This window comes from Chinchilla lanigera, unplaced genomic scaffold (genome assembly GCF_000276665.1).
Source record: "Chinchilla lanigera isolate Chin_1 unplaced genomic scaffold, ChiLan1.0 scaffold00049, whole genome shotgun sequence".
In the NCBI taxonomy this organism is placed as follows: domain Eukaryota; kingdom Metazoa; phylum Chordata; class Mammalia; order Rodentia; family Chinchillidae; genus Chinchilla; species Chinchilla lanigera.
Window position 1 is genome coordinate 15,887,601 of NW_004955450.1, and position 22,067 is coordinate 15,909,667.

The 22,067-nt window shown below is 47.5% G+C and overlaps 1 protein-coding gene across 1 annotated transcript in view; it reads left to right on the forward strand.

Annotated features, from left to right (window-relative positions):
• The window catches only part of Adam10 (ADAM metallopeptidase domain 10), a gene marked incomplete at its 5' end in the record, with an annotated part of 74,595 nt that overhangs the window by 34,229 nt on the left and 18,299 nt on the right, over positions 1 to 22,067 (forward strand). The window contains 5 exon segments of the mRNA XM_013518929.1: positions 4,035 to 4,184; positions 5,955 to 6,047; positions 9,000 to 9,183; positions 15,912 to 16,075; positions 20,660 to 20,843. Of these exon segments, the coding sequence (XP_013374383.1) occupies positions 4,035 to 4,184; positions 5,955 to 6,047; positions 9,000 to 9,183; positions 15,912 to 16,075; positions 20,660 to 20,843 (775 nt within the window).

Consider the following 22,067-nt stretch of genomic DNA (forward strand, 5'->3'; position numbering starts at 1 on the left):
CCCCCCCCCCCCCCCCCCCCCGGAGGTAGGGTGAGTACCCTAAGCAGGAGGGAACAGTACTGTGGGAAGATGTAGAAAGGGGAATAAAGAATCTCTAACGAGGGTCCAGGAAACTAATCAGTAGTTGCCCATGTTGCTCAGTTGAGGTGATACTGGGTTTTACCAAAGGTGCTAGCAATGTGGACAGCGGGAGTAAACTCATCGTTGAGCTGGGATAGAAGAGTTGGAGTTGAGCGGCTTAATACAGCACTGATACACACAGGTAGGTTGCGTTTGTCCATATCAGCAGCAGACTGTCAGAAATACAGTGAAAGAGAGGGTAGTAGTAGCAGTAGTAATTCAGAGAATGTCATGTGCTTCAGAACAAGCGTGAAAAAGAATCACTGACCGGGCGTGGTCGCGCACGCCTGTAATCCCAGCACTCGGAGCCTGAGGCAGAAGGATCACTGTGAGTTCTAGGCCAGCCTAGGCTACAAAGTGAGTTCACAGGGTCTTGTTGTGGTTAAGTACAGCCCTGCTGGGACACAGCCACACCCACTTGTTGACGCCTTGTCTGGGTGCTTCTGAGCTGTAGGGATGAGTTGAATAGTGGCAGAGACTGTATAGTCTGAAAGTCTAAATATTATTGTCAAACCTCTTTTAGTGGCAGTACTGGGGATTGAACCCAGGGCTTTCACACTGGGCTACATCTCCTGTTCTTTTTAAGTTAAAAAAAATTTTTAGACAGTCTTACTAAGTTCCCCAGACTGGGCTCAAACATGCAGTCCTCCTGCCTCAGCCTCCCAGAGTGCTGGGATTATAGGCACACCGTCATCCCTGGCCACTATCAAAACTCTTGACTGAGAGATGGAGGGAGGGAAGGAAGACAGGGGAGGAGAGGGGGAGGGTCAGAGGATTAGGGTGTGCCGTGTGCCAGTTCCCATGATGAACGCAGTCATTACGCACTGCAAATGTGTACTAATAAAAACTCTTCTAAGAAAAGGTTCACAGAAATTTCGCTGCACTGGAGCAGCCAGTGAAAAAATGAGGGGATAGTTAGCAGGTCAAGGAAGGATATCAGATGTAACTAAAAATAATCCAAATTGAGGTAGGAAAAGAGACACAAAATGACACAGAATAGGTAGGACAAGTAGAAGAGAAATACCAAGGTAGTAAGTTTAAATCTAACCACATCAATGATTACATTAAATGTAAATGGACTAAATATTAATTAAGAGTTGAGATGGTGAGAGCAGTAAAAACCCAAGACCGGTTCAGGCCGTGGTACACACCTGTGTCTCGGCGACTCTACGGGAGAGCGCAAGTTCGCAGCAAAGCCCAGCAGTTACACCCGCAGGCTGTTCACAAAGCGTTTTTCGAGTTTCAGCACCAGCGCTTGGCAAAAAAAATAGCAAGAACTTCCTCAGACTGTTACGAGCTCCTGTAAAAAACCTACAGCCAACAACATAAACCAACATAAAACAACAAAAACAAACATAAAAACCCAAACAAACATAAAAACAGTAATAAAAACCTACAGTGGACACAGTGTGTAGTAGTGAATTCATCATTAACCCTAGTGATGATTTATTAAGTAGTTAAAAAACTAGTTCTGAAAATAATGCTGACGTGTAAAGGACCTGGAATAGCCAAAACAGTTTTCAAGAAGGAAAAAACCAGAAAAAACCCCATAAGACAAACAAGGCCGGAGGGTTTTGACTACGTGGTTATTAAGACTTACTGTAGGGGCTGGGGATTTAGCTCAGTGGCAAAAAGCGCCTGCCTGGCAAGCGCAAGGTCGTGAGTTCGGTTCCCGGTACCGGAGAAAAACCAAAAAAAAAAAAAAGACTTACTGTAAAGCTGCAGGAATCAAGACGGTGTCATCTTGACCTAAGAGTAAGAGTTTATAGATCAGTGGAACAGAACAGTCTGTTTGATTTCTTGAAAGTCTCAAGGTAATTGAAAGAAGGAAAGAGCAGTCTTTTTATGAAGTTCTGCTGGGACAATTGAATATCCCTATGGGGTAAAAAGTCTCTATATACCTTATATAAAAATTGGCTCAAAGTGATGAGAGAAAACAGTAAAAAGTTAGGTAAAAGAGAAAGTTGAGTAAAGATTACAGTAGATTTACATGCTAAAACTAAAACGAGAAAATAGAGAAGGAATTTTTATGATTTTCAGATAGATAATTTCTTAGGACACAAAACAAAAAAAGTGTGAACTACATTTTACCATGATGAAAAACTTCACCTCAAAAGACTCAGATCAAATGTGAGAACAAGCCATAGACAGAAAATATTTACAGCACGTGTGACAAATGACTTCTCGTCAGAATGTGTAACAAACTCTCCGGATTCCATTAAAAAAATGGTGAAGCGGCAGGTTGGCACTCGCCTGTAACTGCAGCTGAGAGGAAGCTGAGACGAGGCTGCGGCAGGAGCCAGCAAGTCCGCCCCCAGCCCAGGGCACTTAGCACCTTGGGAGCCCCTGTCTCAAAGTTTAGACAAGGGGCTGGGATATAAAACGTACAAAACTGGAAGGCTCTGAAAAGGCTGAACGTACAGCCTTTTGCAAGGGGACAGAATTCGCTGGCTCCAGTGAAGGTCGTGCGTGTCAGTAACTGGAGTGGAGCCGCTACCTCGTAGTGATGGAAGCTTCAGTCCCCACCGCGGCGCAGCAGGCCAGCTCCGTCTGTCACACCGACATGCAGAAGGTGAACGCTGGGAAAACCAAAAGGAGATTTTGTTCTACTTTAAAAATAGACAAAGAATGAAACCCATCTGGGAGGCTGAGGCAGGAAGGATTGTTAAGTTCAAACCTAATTTGGGCAACTTAGTAAGAGGTCCTGTCTCTAAATGTTAAGAAAAGGAAAAAGTGTTTGGGAAACACTCTTAGGCGTAGGGTGCAGCTCAGTACAGAGGCTCTGGGTTCGTCCCCAGGCCCTGCACTGTGAGCAGAATGCACCCCGAAAAGGCCTGGAATATCCGAACCACTTGGTAATAGTTTCGAGCACCTTCATGTGAATTCCTGTTCTTATCAGAGAGTGACTTTTTGGAGGTAGGGTCTCGGCCCACAGCACTACACCTGGCTTTAGGACTGACTTTTTAAACTAGGTGTGGAGGTGCACTCCTGTAATCCGAGCTCTCGGGAGGCTGAGGCAGCAGGATTGCAGTGAGCTCAAGGCCAGCCTGGGCTACGTAGCGACACCCTGTCTCAAAAAAAAGAGACTGACTTTTTACTTTAAAATGTTAAAAGTTGTTTTCAGATTAAAACACTCAGATTTTTTTTTCTGGAGTGGAAAATCCTGTCTTTACGACTTCAGCAGTAGCTAGGTTTATGGAGAGCTCCTTTTTGTAGAGACTAACAGTTGTAAATAGGAGTGTAACACATATATGTGCACTTGGAGTGCTTCTCAGAGTTTTAGTCATTTACAAACTAATGCTGGAAATCTGGAAACCATCCAAATGAAAGCCTTGCATGAAGTCCTATTACAGCTGTGTGTGGGACATTCGCTTCAGGTAGACTGTGGTTTTCAAATGTCCAACACACAGCTTTAGTATCTTTAGTCATCTGTCTGGAGACTATTATTTAACCAAAGGAGATGTTTATACGGAATTTTAAAATCAGTTGTGTGTGTGTGTTTGGGGCACAGCATTGAAGTTCGATGCACGGATGTGGTGTGAGGGTGCGTAGTGTCCCCCCCGCAGATCCCAGCTCTCTGCGCTGGGAACCCTCCGTCGTGCCTCCCGCCCCTCTCGTGGGACGGGTGCGGACCGCCAGTGCCCGCTGTGCTGTGCCGTGCTGTGTGTACAGCTCCAGAGCCGCCCCCCACCCCACCCCGCTGTGGGGGCGCCTCTCACCCGCCCTCTGCTCTAGCCCCTGCTGGCCTCTGCGCTACTGAGAGACTTCTAGTGGCATTGAAAAACCGATACTGCATAATAATAATGTGACATTGTTTAGTATGTGTGTGTATCCCTGCCCACTGTGTAGTCTTAACTATAAAATTATAAAGTAAATCATGCTCATTATCAGAAGTAACTCTTTTTGATGTATAGAAACCGCAAGAAGAACATGCTCCGAATGGCCCAGAACTCCTGAGGAAAAAGCGCACGACTTTAGCTGAAAGAAATACTTGTCAGCTCTATATTCAGACGGATCACCTCTTCTATAAGTACTACGGAACCCGGGAAGCTGTGATTGCCCAGGTGCGTGGGATTATGCACTGTCCTAGCTCTTCTCTTGCCGGGTTACACCCGTTTTCCCTCAGAAACTGAAGTGAGCGAGCGTACGTGTCTTGGCGAAGAGGCAGACGTGAAGTGCGTCAGGGCAGCGCAGAGGTGGCTGGCAGACCGGCCAGGGTGGTGTGTGCCAGAGAGGCGTGGGGAGTGGCGTCCGGAGGGATGGCGTCCTGGAGGCTTACCTTTGTGTTCTGCCCTCGGAGGTGGTGCTGGGGTTGGGTGCTAGCCAGGCACGAATGCCTTTGAAGACGGCTCTGGTTTGCAACCCCGGAGGACAGAGGGATCCTCCTGACCAGAGGCACAGCTTCTGCTCTGGGTTCGCCTTGTGCTTAGCGCCTTTTGAGGCTCCAGTCGTGCTGTGTGTTCTGAGTTCTTACGAAAGTTCCCACTTCTGAGGGTGCTCCTACAGATGGCCTTGGGGTGCCCTGGGAGGAGGCCAGTGGATGCATTCTGGATTGAGAGGGTTTGAAGCCAGGAGAGTGGAAGTGCAGCCGGTGCAGACGATGGGTTCATTGTGGTGGTGGAGCGAGCTTAGCTTATGTGTAAAAACCCAGTGACTGCGTAGTAAGTTCGATGCCAGCCTGAGCTACGGAGCAAGACCCTGTCTCAGTTAAAAAAAGCCCAAGTGACCGTTCTTAGGGTGTGGAGGACACGGAACTGGAACTTGAGGGTTGGGCAGCTGTGGGCTTCCCGCGTGAAGTTGAAGAGAGCCAGGAGGGCGGTTACGGGGAGGACTGGGTCGCGGGGGTCGCTGCGCTGTGTGTGGCGGGGGGCGGGCGGAGGTGAAGGAGGGTCAGGGAGGGAGAGCGCCCAGCGAGTGGTACCGTCGAGGGAAAGTGGTTTCCAGTTGCTGGAAGGTTATCGATGAGCAAAAGCTGAGCAGGGGTGACGGTGAGGCTTTGAAGAGATGTGAGAAACAGGAGAGAGTATGGTGGCTTAGAAATAGCGTGGAATTTGGGGCTGTGGGAACGTAGGGAGTGCACGAGCGCGTTTGTAGGCAGAGGAAAGGGACTCAGGAGAGGAGCAGTGTGAGGTAAGAGAGAAAGGCGCAGACGTGCTGGAGCATCCGCAGTGCCTCGGAGAGGAAGGTTGTGAACAGCCGGTGAGGGTCGGGGTCAGTGAGAAAGAACAGTGTGCTTCCAAGGCAGACGTACTCTGAGGGAGGTGGGGTGGGTAGGGAGGGTGGGGGGGGGGTGCTCGTAAGTGCAGGGTAGCAGCACGTCTGGAGGAGCGTGCGCGTGGTCCCGTTGGGAGAGGGGCGGAAACCGAGGACCGGCTAAGGCGCGTGTGGAGCAGCCGAGGCAGACAGCGTGCGTGTACGGCGGACACGGTCAGCGCCGCCGGAGCTCTCGCCAGTCCTGACCCGCCCCAGGGAGGACCTTACAGGAGGTTTGAGTCAGTCCGTGCGGACAGATGCACATTCCGGACCCTACGGAGGCGCTGCAAGGGAAGGCGCAGGCCTGTGACTGTGGGGCGCATCGAGGAGCCGCTTTATACGCGCAGAGCAAGAGCGGGTCTCAGTTCGCGCATTTGGCCGGAGAGGAGTCCGGGAGGCGCAGAACGTCTCAGCTGCAGCTCCCTGATCCTCGCTGCCCTTTTGTCCAGTGTATGATGGAGACACTTCAAAGTCTGGACGTTGTGGGACATAATTAATTCTACACTTTGGACGTGGAGGTTATAATCTTTTTCATATTTCAGAATAAATGTCTCTAACGTGTTCTCCTTTTCCATTGATAGATATCCAGTCATGTTAAAGCAATTGATACAATTTACCAGACCACGGACTTCTCTGGAATCCGAAACATCAGTTTCATGGTGAAACGCATAAGGGTAAGCAGCTTTATTTTATTTTATTTTTTTGGTTTTTCTCCGGTACCGGGAACCGAACTCACGACCTTGCGCTTGCCAGGCAGGCGCTTTTGCCGCTGAGCTAAATCCCCAGACCCAAAAGCAGCTTTAATAGTTAAAGGAAATTAAGATGTGAAGTAGTGACCGTGCTTACACAAGGAAACATACTCGCTTTTTACTTCATCTTTATGGAACAAATACTTTAAGCGATGATTAAGTAATTTAAATAATTACCTTGTATCTACTGTTTACATTTATTCTCGGCTTTTACACATGGGTACACTCGGGGACACCTTGGGTGTATGGTTTAAGGATTAAATCTACAGGGTTTAAATCTGGACTAAACTAGAGATAAAGTAGAACTGTTTTTTTTTGTTTTTTTTTTTGAGACAGGATCTCACTCTGTAGTTCAGGCTGGCTTTGAGCTCACTTTGTAGCCTAGGCTGGTCTCGAACTCTCAACAACCCTCCTGCCTCAGCCTGCCCGAGTGCTGGGGTTACAGGTGTTGGCCATCACACCTGGCTAGAACTGTTTTCTGCCTGAGTAACGTACCATTAGGAAAGCCCCAGCCCCACAGGAACTTACAGGAAACTACACGTTGCTTTTCCTCTCATCTTATTCCCCAGTTTAAGATTTGCTTTGTAGGGGCCAGGGATGGTGCTCAGCAGCACAGCGCCTGCCTGACAAGCATGAGGCCCTGAGTTTGATTCCCAGTACAAAAAAAAAGAAGATTTACTTTGTGGTTCCAAGGGAGAGGGAAGACAGATGCAGTGTTTAAAACTGGAAGTTGCAAGCTGGGTGTAGTGGCGCACACCTCTAATTCCAGCACTCTGGAAGCAGGGGCAGGAGGATCACTGTGAGTTGGAGGCCAGCCTCAGCTACAAAATGAATTCAAGGCCAGCCTGAAGTGCATAGTGAAATCCTGTCTCAAAGAGATAAAAAAATAAAACAACAACAACAAAAAATCCAAAATCCTGAAAGTTGGAAAAACACTTATGCTGTAATCTATTTTAAAAATTTATATCAAGTTTTAAGAACTCTTTCAGGAAAGGAAACCATATTTTTCTAAATTAATTTGACCACAGAGCCTTTTTTTATGTTAATATCATCCAGGACTCCAAAAAGTTACCAAACGCCTTTTAAGAAGTGTTGCTTCAGAATCGCAGGGTCAATGGTTATTAGTTTTCCTGTTATAGATTATAAATAAATAAATATGCCTGACAAGTACAAGGTCCTGAGTTCAATTCCCAGTACAAAAAAAATTACTGAATTACAAAGTCGAACTAATTGTTTCAAAAGTCTTCTGAGTTATCTGAAGGTACATGTACAGCTTTTTAAGACTTTGTAAACTAGATACACAGCCTGAGTTTAAAGAAATCTGTTACTGTATTTGCCACAGTGTTTCTGCATATTTGTTTCCCTGTTTGTCTTAAAATATGGTTGACTAGATAAATGCATGCACCAGAAGACGATAGTGTGTTTAGTAACACAGCTGCACATGCTGTCCCTGCAAAGGCAGCATGACTAGATCTGACACTGGACTGCCTTACGGTGCAGGGGTTTGTAGACTCACAGTGTAAGAGCTCTGGTCGGTTGCTTTCCTGTGTTCAGAGAAGCCTGTGAAAGCTAAGTGAGCCTGTAGAAGTGCTCAGCGGCAAGTCCGTATTGCTGTTCAGTAAGCAGGGCAGTACAGTAGGGTGGAAAACAGAGAACACCTGAGCCAGTTCTGGTAAAGCGCATTGTTTTTCAGACCGGGTCTCACTGTGTAGCCCAGGCTGGCCTGATGCTCACGGTGATCCTGCTACCTCAGCCTTCCAAATGCTGGGATTATAGGTGTCTGCCGCCACACCTGGCTGGAGCACCTTTTTAAAAGTAAAATGGTTTGCATTATGAAAAAAAATGCATGTATGTAAATGAGTGGCATTTGGTTGTTTTCAGACCTTTATTGAGATTAAAACTATAATTAAAAAATTTTTTTTTTGTTTTCATTTTTTGGAAACAGTGTCTCACTGTGTAGTCCAGGCTGGACTAGAACTCTGGGCAGTCCTCCTGCCTCAGCCTCTTGCGTCTTGGGAGTGTGCCACCATGCCTGGCTTAAAATTGTAGTTTAAATCTCATCTGTTGAAGGTTGTATATAATTCATTAAACAGTTTAGAATTTATATTTGATCAGTAAATATTTAAACATTAATAATATATTTTAATATATGTATTAAATTTAGATGCTTTTAAAAAAACTTAATAGCCAGTATTACAGAAGTATCTAAGTTTTTTTTTTTGTCTTTTTGAGACAGGGTCTCACTTGCAGTTCAGGCTGGCTTTGAGCTCACTCTGTAGCCCAGGCTGGTCTCGATCTTGCAAGAGTCCTCCTTCCTCAGCCTCCTGAGTGCTGGGATTACAGGTGTGCTCCACCACGCTCGGCTTCAGGGAATTTCATTTTTGTATTCAGTAGTAGAAAGCCATCTGTGTTTGTAATCATGGGCTGTTTATAATATACATGTGGTTGCTTTTGTATTTTTTTGTATTACGTGACTGACTATAGCTGAACGCTTTTGGTTGTTAGTGGGTAAACCAGATGTTCTGAGCTTGGCACAGCGGAGGCTGGGGCAGGAAGCTCACCAGGTCAGGTCCCGTCAAGGCAGCTTGTGAGCCCCTATCTCAAAATAAAAAATGAATTTAGAAAACAGGCTGGGGGTGTAGCTCAGCGGCAGAGTGCCACAGGACTCAGTCTTCAGTTCTGCAAAAATAAAAAAACACAAACCCCACGCTAGACGTTCTGAGGCCTGCCCTCATTTATGTTTCGGTGCTGTGATCAGCCCACGGTGTGGGTGGGGCGCCCGGTGGCCCTGGTCCCCGTGTGCCATGAGACGCGGGGGGAGGTGCGGAGACACCCTCGGATTCGCTGCCCCTGATGCCCTAATGTGCTGGGTTCTAGATCAACACAACTGCTGATGAGAAGGACCCCACGAACCCCTTCCGATTCCCAAACATCGGCGTGGAGAAGTTCCTGGAGCTGAACTCCGAGCAGAACCACGACGACTACTGCTTGGCCTACGTCTTCACGGACCGAGACTTCGACGACGGCGTCCTGGGTCTGGCTTGGGTAGGAGCGCCTTCAGGTAGCTGCTCTCACTGTTCTCCACGCGGGGCAGAGCCGCCCGGGAAGCTGAGCGGCTCAGAGCAGGGCAGCGCGGTGTTTACCGTAGCCCCATTCGCACCCCGGAGTCCTGAAGGGCCTGGCCGTCATGTGGATGGCGGAGGCGCGAGGCAGCCTTTTACTCTGAAATGAGTCCAGACAAAGAGCTGGGCACTTTGGTACATTCAGTAGCTGAGATGATTGTATGGGAATTTCTTTCCCCACAAAAGTTAAATGCCATGAAATCTATATTATGTATGACTGTTAATAAATACTTAATTTTCAGAATAGGGGCTGAGAGTTGGGAGGGGACAGCTGCTCCTGCCTTGTCAGAAGGAGAGAAAGCATTGTTTTCTGTTGTGCAGGGAGGTAGAGTGGAGAAGCCCTGGCGAGGAGCAGCAGGAAAGGAAAACCTGCCTTTATTATTATTTTATTTCTAGTTTCTATTTTAGAAAGGAAAGTGCTAGCCGGGCATGGTGGCCTATGCTTGTAATCCTAGCACTCCAGAGGCTGAGGCAGGAGGGTCACCACAAGTTTGAGACCAACCTGAACTATAAAGGAAGATCTTGTCTCAAAAATAAACCGAAAGAAGAGAGAGAGAAAAGTGCTGCTTGAAAAGAGCCCTACCACCCACCGCTCCCCTGGCGTCAGCCCCCTCGACCTGAGTTTTACTGAGGTCCCCACGGCAGCCCTGCAGACTGTGCACTGAGGCAGGGCCGTCCCCTCGCATAGTGGGGGCGCAGAGCTCTCACAGTGTGATCAGTGCAGCCCCCAGGTTAGTTGGTTAGTTGAAAGACAATGGAGCTGTGGCGCTATATAAAGCACCCCCCTTTTGGGTACTGGGACTCGAACTGAGGACCTCTCGCGTGCCCGGCGGGCACTGCACCCCTGGCCTCTCTCCGTTCTTCTGATGCGTCAGTTCTTTATTTTACTTTTTTTTTTTTTTTTTTTACAAAACCGGCTTCTGCTTTCTCCAGGGCGAGGCATTCTGTGCTCTCATTCTTACTGGCTTGCTCTCTGCTCTGTAACGGTGTTTGTCGGTGCGCACGGGCAGTGACTGCGTTTGTGGTGGGGAGTCGGTCGTGTCCGTAACACGCTTTAATTCTTTCTGCTCCCGGCTTCCTTCCAGTCCTAGTGTTACTAGTGTATTTTAAGTTCCTCAGGAGTAGTGTGTGTTCTTCTTGTATCCCTTGCTCTTTTTCCTTTAAAGCCGGCAATGACTGTCCTTACTACACCTTCCAGGGCTGCTTCTGTTTTTCTTCCATGTTTGAAGCGAACTCAGTTCATGATGTTACTACGATGCAGATTTACGTCATGAGCTGCGTATCGCAGTGCGGCGCTTTGGACAGTGTCCGTTGCAGTCTGTGCTGTTTCTTTCTCTGCACTGCCACAAGCTGTGCAACTCCCGTTTTCCTGTGATACTTGACATGGTTTGAAGTGCTGAGAATTGAACTCGGGGCCGTTGTACTGAGCTGCATCCCTGCCTGTCCGTTCGCTTTTTATTTTGAGACAGTCTGACCTGGTTGCCCAGGCTGGGCTCACACTTGCGATCTTCCTGTCTGGGCCTCCCTGAGTGCTGGAGTTACAGGCGTGGACCACCACACCGCTACATCCTGTAACTCCATTCATTCGTTCATTCGTTCCTTCGAGACAGGGTCTCCCTGGTGATCCTCTTGCCTCAGCCTCCCAAATGCTGGGATTACAGGTGTGAGCCACTGTGGCCAGCTTATACTTTATAGTTGTTGTACTCTGAAGTCCTCTGCCCCCTCAGAGAGTCGGATGATTTAATCACGAAGTTTGTGGTCTTTTCTCCCTACTCGCAAGGGCGTGCCCTAAGACCCCTGGGCTCCTTTGCTTTTTCTTTGTGTAGTTTCCACAAGTACGACGGCTGTCTAGGCTCACATAGGTTGTTCGGTAGCGGGGTCCATGGCCAGCAGCACCCGCGTCTCCCCCACAGAGGCGCCTGCTGGGGACGTGGGTCCGTGAGCCCCGCCCGCTGTTCACCCCGGATCTCTGCGCCGGCACCGGGCCGTGCCCCTGGCGGTTCTGGTGCGCGGGAAGGCTGAGGATGGCCGCGCTCGGGCTTTGTCCGTGACGCTCGCTCACGGCTCACAGAGTGTTTGCGGGCGAGCGAGGGTGACCTCAGGCTGAGCACTTCTGCCTCCTGCCTCCCCGTGTGCAGAGCATTCGTGGAGGACGCCGCGGTCCTGCAGGTGCCTGGTCAGCCGATTCCAGATCTTCGGTCAGCTTCATGCAGATACCTGGTACTTCAAAAACAGGCTCTGCTCTCGCTCTCTCCCTCCCTCCATCTTCCTTTCGAATTACAGAAACACGGAGCAGGTGGCACGAGAGGCCCAGTCCGCTGTCCTGGGGGTGCTGCTCATGGGAATCTGAGTTGCTCTTCCGACTGACGGGGCCGTGGGCTTGGGCGCACTCAGTCTGTGTAGTTGTTTGTGCTGGCAGTGCCACAGTTGGTGATGCTGTCGTTGTCCCGAGGTGCGGGCAGAGTGCGGGACTGGGGACGGCGAGACGCCCCTGCTGTCCCCGTCGTTCGGTTCTGTGGGGACGCAGGGCACTTCCGGCACCGATGAACGAAGGTACTGGGAGCGGCCGGAACGGAGGGCGCGGCACCTTTCCTCGGCGTCTGCTCCGTGTCCCCCTCTGCCCGCTTGCTTCTCCCCCGTGTTGCAGCCGCTCCCTTCGTGTCGGGCATCAGACGCCCTCTGCCTTTCCTCCGCGTTGAACCCGAGCTCCAGGTCCCAGCAGCTCTGTCCTCCAGGGGCCGCTGGGAGGGGCGGGCTGGGCCCGCAGCAGGGCAGGACGAGGGAGGGAGGGAGGGAAGGCGTCCGTGCTCCCGAGCCCAGCTCGCGCCTCCGTTGGCAGCGTTCTCCCGGCTGCAGGCTGGCCTCGCTGGCTGAGCCACTTTTAGACTGGACACACATTTCCTGTGGTTAATTTTAGAAGGGACGCTGTGGATGTGGGCCCCTGGATGAGCGCAGCGCCTGGGTGAGGTGCAGGTGCTCACCTCTGTTCTGTAGATGAGGAAGCCTGAGTTCAGAAACTCCGTGACCGACCTCGAACTGCACCAAGGTGGAACAGAACGCAGGCTCTTCTGACCCGGAGTCAGCGCGCCCGCTGGTCGTGTCGCTGAGTGTGTGTGCCGTCGCGCCCTTGTAGTCACGCTGCTGAGTGTGCGTGCTGTCGCGTCCTAGGAGAAGCCGACCTGTGCCCCGCTTCCCAGTAGAGGCTGCATGCGTGTGTTGCTGGGGTCCGTCTCTTTTCAGAGAGAGGAGTCACATGGTCGTACTCAGCTCGGTCACTGCCGCCTGGGGCAGCACCTGGGGTGGGGTGGGGTGGGGTGGGGGGACAGCGGCCCAGCGGCGTCAGCAGATGGACAGGCGCAGGAAGGGTGGTGTGTCTGCGCGGGGGAGCGGAGCCCGCCACTGAGAGGGTAAATCGGAGCCATTTGTAGGAAAATGGGTGCACCTTGAAACCATGATACTAAGTGAAATAAGCCAGACACACGGGCTTAAACACACCCCGTGGTTTCTCTCGTATGAGAAGCACAAAATAAAAGATAGTACGAAATGCAAGGTAGATCCTCTGCACATGGGAAGGGGAGCCAGAGCTGGAGGGAGAAGGGAGAGGAGGAGGCAAGGGAAGTAAAAAGAAGGAAGACGCGTACCAGTGCCCCGCGACGAGCGTCACAGAGTGTGCTGCAGACAGACAGGTACTCGTGAACAGAAAACAAAAGCAGTAGATCGAGAGCTGGGGGCCTGGGTTCGTTTTGCTTTGTTTTGTTTTTGTTTTTTTGAGACTGGGTCTTCCTATATAGTCCTGGCTGGCCTTGAACTTGCTTTGTAGCTGAAGGTAGCCTTGAACTCATGGTGATCCTCCTGCCTCAGCCTCCTGTGTGCTGCTATTACAGGTATGCACCACCATGCCTGGTGTGAGACTAGGTTCTTAACTGTCCTAGTTCTATAAATTCATGTAAATCATTTTGCTTCAGCTTGTTTAATCTGCTTTATAATTTCTTTCGTCTGTTTCTGCCTAGAAGTCTTAGAATGCTTGCTAACAGCCTTGCTTTTTAGATAACACGGCCTAACCGACTTACTCAGTTTGTAATCTGTTACTGTTTCTTAATCTTTCATTTTTTTTGGTCAAAATTAATGTTGGGCCCGGCATGGTGGCACACACCTGTAATCCCAGCACTTGGGAGGCCGAGGTAGGAGGATCGTTGCGAGTTCGAGACTGACCTTGGGCTGCAAAGTGAGTTCAAGACCAGCCTGAACTGCATAGCGAGACCCTGTCTCCAAAAGACAAAAAACATTAGTGTTGGTTTGTCTGTATTCTGTGATGTAACTTGGCGTGATTTCGTTTAATTCTGGAGATAGCTGTTACTCAGAAGTGTGGCAGTGGCCGTGTGCTGCTATGCCGTTGTTACGTGAGCGTTCACAGAGGGTTACTCTGATTGTGAGCTGCGGTCCACTGATCTGTGTGAGCTGGGAAAACAGTGAGGGCGGGAACATTCGAATAGTTAGTGTCTCGCCTTTGAGTCTTCTAAGTAGTATTCTCTATTTTCTTCTTCCAGTATTTTTCTTCTGTCTTTTGCCGTGCTGGGGATCGAATCCAGGGTCTCATATATACTAGACAAGCACTGTACGCCCTCAAGCCTGTTTGCGCCTAAGTTTGTCTTGTAGTTGAGTACTGCTTTTGATTGCTTTAGTCAAGAAACTATCCTTCTGTAATAAGGGGGAGTGCTCTGGGCTGGTTGGGCAGTACCTGTTTAAGACGCAGGAGCAGCAGGGCGTGGCGTGCCTGGAATCCTAGCCCTCGGGAGGCTGATGGTCGTTTGCCTGAGAGACAGAACAGTGGCTCCTTGACAAAGGAAGTTGTCGAAGTTAGAGCACCCCTTTGTTGGCTTCTTCCACGCCCCTCTGTCGCCCTTTGAGAGGCCACTCCTCTGGCTTGCCAGGGTGGTTCAGCCCCTGTGTTAGCTGTCTCAGTATTACCAGTTTGTTCTGATTAATAATTGCTTTTAACTTGAATTAGAAACATTTTCTTCTCATTTTACAATTTGTATTTTTCAAGATGACTTTGTGTAACAGAATGTTAGAATATAAAGTATTAGTGAGCTTGAGTTATGATACCACTAATTGTGTTTCTGGCACACCAGAACTAGTTGCAATATTTTTAAAAAATTAAATGATAATTTAAAAATTACATGCAGTATATTATTTTTTCCTGTATGAGTTACTCCAACATATGCTATTAATCTGTAATAAATATTAAACTTTACCATAAGCAATAATCACTAAGATAAAAAGCAGTTATTTCAGAAGGTAAACAAGACAAAAATTAAAAAGGCTATATTTCAGAAGAATACAATTAAATTTATATATGATCTTCCCTTAAATTAGCTGGATCTTCAAAATGTTGAAGGTGTTACTGGAGTTTTAAAAATTTGCCTATTTGGGATGGGGATTTAGCTCAGCGGCAAAGCACCTGCCTGGCAAGCGCAAGGTCGTGAGTTTGGTTCCCGGTACCGGAGAAAAACCAAAAAAAAAAAAAATTTTGCCTATTTGCTTTAAAAAAGAAAAACTGATGGAGATTGGTCATATAGAGTATTCTGTGCTAAATTCACATTTGAATGTATTATATTGGATGAATTTATATATGACAAATCTTCCCTAAAGCAAGATAGTAATTTACTATTCGTTTAAAACTAAAATATGTGAGTTATACTTGTAATTACTATATACACAGGACTTACTCATATATTTCCTACTTCCCGAATGATGTAGTTCTTTGGACACATCTCCAAAAGTAGAAAAAAATTAGTTTAAGCACACATACTCAGCCAGGCATGGTGGTGCACGCCTATAGGAGGCTGAGGCAGGAGAATTGCTGTGAGTTCAAGGTTAGCCTGGGCTACATGGTGAGACCCTGTCTTAAAAAAAAAAAAAAAAAAGAAAAGTTATAAACTGTGTCCAGACATGGTGGTACACACCTGTGATCCCAGGACTCTCCCTTTTAATCCATTGGCGTAATTTTCTTTTTTACAAATACGGTTTATATTACATCTTAGAACGGAAAATCACATACTTAGGTGCATTCTTCCTGTTTATAGAAGTGACTTTCTCAGAATCTACTTGTGAATGTTTTGTTCAACTTTCTTTCACTTGACTTAAATCAGAAGTTTTCTTTTTAAAGATGAAAAGGCATAGATTAAAAGAAATGTAAATATCGTCCTGTGAAATTAAACAAAATTGAGGACATTTTGAGAAGGAACATTGTATAATGGCTTTGTTTTTATTTTGTTTTATTTATTTATTTTTTGAGACAGGGTCTCACTGTGTAGTTCAGGCTGGCCTTGAACTCACTGTTTAGCCCAGGCCGTCCTCAAACTCAGTGATCCTCCTGCCTCAGCCTCCTGAGTGCTGAGATTACAAGTGTGCACCACCACTTCTGGCTTGTATAATGGCTTGTATTGCTGTTGGGAATTTCTTTCTGGGTACCATTAAAACGTTATTTGGAATGATCTCCTAATCTTGAACCAAAGAATCTTTTGAATATTTGATATATTCGATTACCAATTTTAGGTATTTTAGGTTGAAAAGAGCAAATGTTTTAATTTAGCTCTTTAGTATTAGCTCTTTGGGAAGTGGAATGAGGTAGATAATGAAGCTTTTTCTGTTGCTCTGAACTTAGGAAGCTCTGGCGGAATCTGTGAAAAAAGTAAGCTGTATTCTGATGGTAAGAAGAAGTCCCTGAACACTGGAATTATTACTGTGCAGAATTACGGGTCTCATGTGCCTCCCAAAGTCTCTCACATAACCTTCGCTCATGAGGTTGGACATAACTTTGGATCTCCAGTAAGTATTGCCTTTCAGATTTTTAAAATGTTATTCTCGTTTCATTTTGAGTGAATTTTTTTTTTTTGCTTACCGTGAAACCATGTAAATATGAATGTTTGGTGTTTGTATGTCAGAACGCAGTAATACACTCAATCCTATTGGAAGGGAAGAAGATAGAATGTTTATAATTCAAATAAGAACTGTAAGAATAACAGTGTCAGGGCTTAGGAAAGGAAGGGATTTTGTCTGGTTTATTTGGACAAAATAATATCTAACACTTGGGGCTAGGAGAGTGTGTGGCACATAATGCTTCAAACGTGTTGAGTGAGAATCCCTTCTCACTGTCTGAAGTACACTTAAGAGTCCTTAGCAAATTGTGCAGCGGCTTTTTCCTTTGTTTTTGTTAAAGCATTATTAAGATTTACTTGGATTTGTCTTTCTCTGCTGTGGAAGAAGACTGGTATTTTAAAATCTCTTATTGTGACAGATTTCTAACTCACACAGAAGAGAAAAGAGTTCACTTCATCTGGAGCAGGAATTAGCAAATTGGTACAGGCTCGGAGGGGAGGGACAACCTGAGGGAGCTCTGTGCAGGCAGCCGTGGCTGTTTCCTCACTCCCGTGGGGGCGGGCTGAGTCCGGAGAGCAGAGTCAGCAGGAAGCGAGGGTGGAACAGGGGACTTCAGGGGGCGGGAAGGGCCGCTGCCTTGGAGTTTGGGGGCGGAGAGAGAGTGGTCATGTTTCCTGGGCGGGCGGTGCAGGTGGACGTGGCTTTGTTCTTCTGTGGTTTCCCTCCCGTAGCTGTCGGTACATGGCCTCTCCCGTCGGGCGTGACACAAATCCTTCTGTAAGAGACCTGCTAGTAGATACCTCCCTATGTAGCCAGGCTGGCCTGCAGCTCCCAGTGAACCCCCTGCCTTAGCCTTCCACATTGGTGGGGTTACAGGTTACGGCGTGTGCCCAGCTAGGGCTTCTTAAAGAATCACGTTTGGGAAAATTTCACTTGGAAAGTGTATGTCAACTCATTTGATGAGTTTATGAGTTTACCTTATCACTTGTAAAAGTTGTATTATTGAAAAATAATTTGTAGGGCCTGAGGGTGCAGCTCTGTGGTAGAACACCTGCTTAGCATGCACAAGGCCCCACGTTCGGTCCCTAGCAACACAATGCATAGATACATCTACACATAAATAAATAGTGCACTTGTACTTAAGATCTGCAAATACACATCTCTGATTTCTTCAGGTTTGTAGAATGTCCCCTTTCAGTAAGTTGCCTTTCCTCTTCTAAATCCCACTCTGAAATCAAGAGGTTATTATCAAAACAGCACTTGAGCTGAGTTGAGGTCTCAAATGCTTATACTGCCAGCACTTGGGCGCCTGAGACAGGGTTTGCAAAGATGAGGTGGCCTGGGCTTCCTAGTGGCTTTGAGTCAGCAGGACTCTCTCTCAGAAAAGAAACGCCTCAAAATCCCTAGATTTTTGAGATAAGCAGAGAACTGCTGCTATTGGCCAGTGTGCGTTTTCAGATACAGAGGAGGCCGCCTGCCCCGTTAGCTCCCTTGGCTCCAGGCCTCGCTGGGGAGTTGCGCTCCCTGCCTACCCCGTGGTCCGCTGCTCCAAAGCCTCTCATGCACCAGTCAGCTGAGACCCTCACGGTACAAACGGTCTCGGGGGTCTGTTGTGGGCCTGAGTTTCTGTATGTCTCAGGCATCCCAGGTGATGCTGTTGTAGATTTGAGGGGCAGGTGTGGGGTCTGGAATCCAGACCCGGTCACTGTCCATCTGAGCTTCTACTTGTCCAGATGCTGGTCGGTTGTTTTCAGCACGTTAATGTTGTGTTACGGACTGGTGACGGCTGAACCGAGAAACCGGTCCTCCTCCTCTGCCCGCTGGCTGTGTTCACGTCTCACCTGCGCTGCTAGTGACCCATACACTCTAGTTTTTGTAATGTTGTAAATTCTGCTACATGGACATAGTAGGTGCTTAGCAGAGTTTTATTAATCTGTAGTAAGGTCAGAACTATGTAAACTCCTGAACCTATCTACCCTGACACTTGCACTGAAATCTGTCTCCCGCTGTGTAGCTGTACTGTGTCAGTGTACTTTCTCCCTGAGGGTTCACATTGCTTACATCTGTCTCGAATATTCATTGTGTACCTATTGTAAACTGCTTTGTAAGCTTTGTTATGGGAAGTTGTAGTAAAAAACGAAACAACTTTCTGTGTCTGTTTGAAAATTGTAATCTGCACCCACCTTTACCAGATTCACCTTTGTATAGATATGGTTGTAATTACGCCACTTCCTTTTAAAACCTGTTTCTACTACGTGCTGATAGTGCTGACGTGACATCCTGATCTTACTGTCTGGAGTGTGCCCTGAGTCAAGCCCCAGTCCGTTTTCTGTGCTATCTCCTCCCCTCCCCTGTCAGGCAGGTCCTTCAGCACTCTCCTCCAGGAGGAAGGCAGTTTCTTCCCCGCTCTGCCTTTGAATTCTTGACCCATGTTGTTGACTCAGTGATTCTGCTGCTTGATATCCAACTCAAAGAAGTAAATGGAGAATTTACAGAGTTATGTGTGTTTGAAAAATGAACATTTGAAAAAAGATCAGCTGTGCTTCTGCTTTTAGTAACAAAAATCTTGAGCACCCTAAATGGACCCACAATTGGACAATACCGTAGAAGGCTCTACAGTCATTTCAAACGCCTGTCAGTGCCTTACACCTGAAGCTGAAACACACATGTCCCTGGGCCCATGGTAGGGACTGAACTTCACTCTAGCGTGCGACACAGCCGCACACAGCTCATGTAGCAAATGGACCAGTGTCGGCAATGTTAGTAATAATTGCGCACCTACTGTGTCCATAGATTAGAATTGGATTTTCTTGATCCATTTTTAAATTTTCTACATCTTTATAAGTATTTTTTAATAGACAGTAGTTTCTGTCTTTTTTTGTAAATCAAAGTGAGGTTACAGTTTCTTCGTGAAACTTTACTCTTGATTTGGAGCCTCCTGACACGACTGGGCGGCCAGTCAGAGCGACGTTTCTGTTGTTCCTCTTATCTGTGAGCTTGTTTTATTCCCTCACCTGAGGGTGGCTGCAGAGGTGCTGCCGGCTCCCGCGCTGTGAGCCGTGCTCCATTCTCACGTCTCTAAGAGGTCCTGCTGGCAGAGAGGTCGGAATTGGCTGCTTTTTGTGGAGTGTGAAAGGCCTGAGGCCCCGGGACAGTGCTTGTTCCACCTGAATATTTTCATATATTGTAGTGCTGCCATGCAGCCTTGGGCGCTGTGTGTCAGCCTGACGGTGGCAGGGTATTCTGTGGGTGACACGAAGGTGTACGGTGCTGGGATTTCTCCCCAGAATTTTATGGTGAGAATAGTGCTAGTGCCGTGCTTTGTCAGAAGCCAGACGGCAGTATACGGGATAGAAACACAAAGGTAGGTAATTCTGGAGGATGGTAGAGTTGCTAAGTGCTGATTCGAGGTTCAGGGAAAAGCGTGAGGTATCAGGGAGAATAAAGATGGTAGTAAAGGCCACAGTCTTAATACAGGTAGTGCCTCATACTGGGGAGTAGAAAAGATGAATGCCTTAGATGGGCTCGCTGAGCCTTCTCTGTGGGGGAGGGCTGTTGATATCAAAACAAGGTCTTATTGAATAGCTAGCATTCTGGAACCCAGTGCTTTCGCGAGGCCTGTTTGTTTAAGTGCGTATCTCCGGGGGCGGGGGCTGCTGGGGCCTGGTGGTGGTCACGTGGGTGTTTTTACTTTGGGCAATATTCAGGGAGCTGTGCTTTGGTACTCGGATACTTAAGGGAACTCTACCAAAACCGGAAGCACTCAGCACTCACTGCCGCTCAGAACTTTGTCTCCTGTGTTCTGAAGAGCAATATTTTTATCTTTTGTCCGGAGTTTTCTTTTCTTTTCTTTCTTTCTTTCTTTTTTGGAGACAGGGTCTCACTATGCAGTGCAGGCTGGCCTTGAGCTCATGTAGCCCAGGCTGGCCCCCAGTGCACAGTGATCCTCCTGCCTCAGGCTCCCCAGGTGTGTTCCAGGTGTGCACCACCACGCCCAGCTTGGAGTTTTCTTCATTTCATTTCGAAACAGAGCGCTGTGTTTCCCTCTGCGCGGAGCGTACTTGCTCCTCTCGGGCCCTGCATCCAGCGTCAGCGTGGACCCGCGCTCTGTGCTCGCAGCCCTGTGCCGGGCCCTTTTCCCTTCCCTTCCCACCTGTCTGTCCTGAGCTGGGCAGCGCATGTGAGGGAGCATAGAATTCGAAGAGTATGTAGTAGTTTTGAGATACTTCACATTACTATTATTAGTTGTAAAAGTAAATATTTAATAAACTTTTATGACAGTTTGCCCTCAACTCTAGTCTGTACTTACAAAGCTGTAAGTTATGGCTGGACCTCCGTGATTTTCCTCCTTTCCGAAGACAGTGGCCTGTAGCACGGAAACTTGTTTTCCTGCTCATAATCTCACACAGTTGTAATCTCCCCTCTAATGGAGTCCATGGGTTCTTTTTTCTTCTGATGAGAAGATTGTATTTCCCCGATGACCTGAAAACCTCCTTGATTTCCTGCTTTGTAACCCCGTATTCTGTTCGACAGCATGATTCTGGGACAGAGTGCACGCCAGGAGAGTCTAAGAATTTGGGACAGAAGGAAAACGGCAATTACATCATGTATGCCAGAGCAACCTCGGGGGACAAGCTTAACAACAATAAATTCTCACTGTGCAGTATTAGAAACATAAGCCAAGTGCTGGAGAAGAAGAGGAACAACTGTTTTGTGGGTATGTATGTTTGCCCAGCCTTTTATTTTGAACATTTCCAAGCATTCAGGAAACGAACGGATTGCACAGTGAGCTCCCGTTTGCCCGTTGCCTGTGTTTTACAGCTGTGAACACTTCGCTGTATTTTCTTTATCGTGCACTTGTTAATCTGTGCATCCCTCAATCTATCTTTTCTGTTGCAATTTAAAGTTACAGGCGTTGCCGCTGTTTATAGTGTTGTTCTTCTGTCCTTCCGTTTGGTGCTGGGGATTGAATTTAGGGCCTTGCGCATGCCAGGCAAGTGTTGTGTCACTGAGCTACATCTGCAGCACATTTTAGTTCTTATTTTAAGCTGTCACTTCAAAAACATTACGTAAGTGGATCCTGCGGTATATAACCTTCTGGGTTGCCCATTTCCTAGAGAGTCATCTAAATTTTTTATCATTGCCTCGTCTTGCTAAGTAGCATTCCAGGTGTGCATGTAACAGTCTAACCATCTGCCCGGGGAGGGCTCGGGGCTGTCTCCTGTGTCCGGCTGTTGGGAATGAAGCAGCTGTGAGCGTTTGTGTGCAGTTTCTTTGTGTGATGTGAGGTTTCACCTAGCAGACCGTGTAACGGCAGTGACTTGTGGGCCGCACTGCCGAGTGGTGTCCAGGGCGGCTGTGTGTTTACGTTCTCACAGTGCTGTGTGAATGGTCTGGGCTCTTCCTCTTTACCTCCCGTGTGTTTTCACTGTCACTCTGACGGGAATGGAGGCGGTTATTTTTGAGGCAGTGTCTTGTTGTGTAACCCATCACCAGTCTCTTAACTTGTGATTCTCTTATCCCAGCTTCCAAATGCTGGCATTACAGACACGTGCCATTTTGGCCGGCTTATTTTTCGTGATTTTAACTTGGATTTCTCTGGTGACTAACAGTGTTGAACATCTTCTCATGAGCTTACTGACTGCGTATGACTTCCGTGGTGAAATGTCTTTATGTATTTTTGGCTGTCTGTATTAGATTTCTTCTTTGCATATTGAGTTTGGAAATTTCTTTATGTAGTCTAGACACTAATCATCTCTCAGATACTGGTTTGCAGATACTCTCTCCCAGGATGTAGCTCATCTTTTCACTCTTTTTTACAGTCTGGCCTTTTCCTTTAAAGGCTTTTTTTTCTTTAAAAAGAATTGATTAAAATTATATTATCATATTTATTATTATTGGTCTTTCTTTCTTTCTTTCTTTCTTTCTTTCTTTCTTTCTT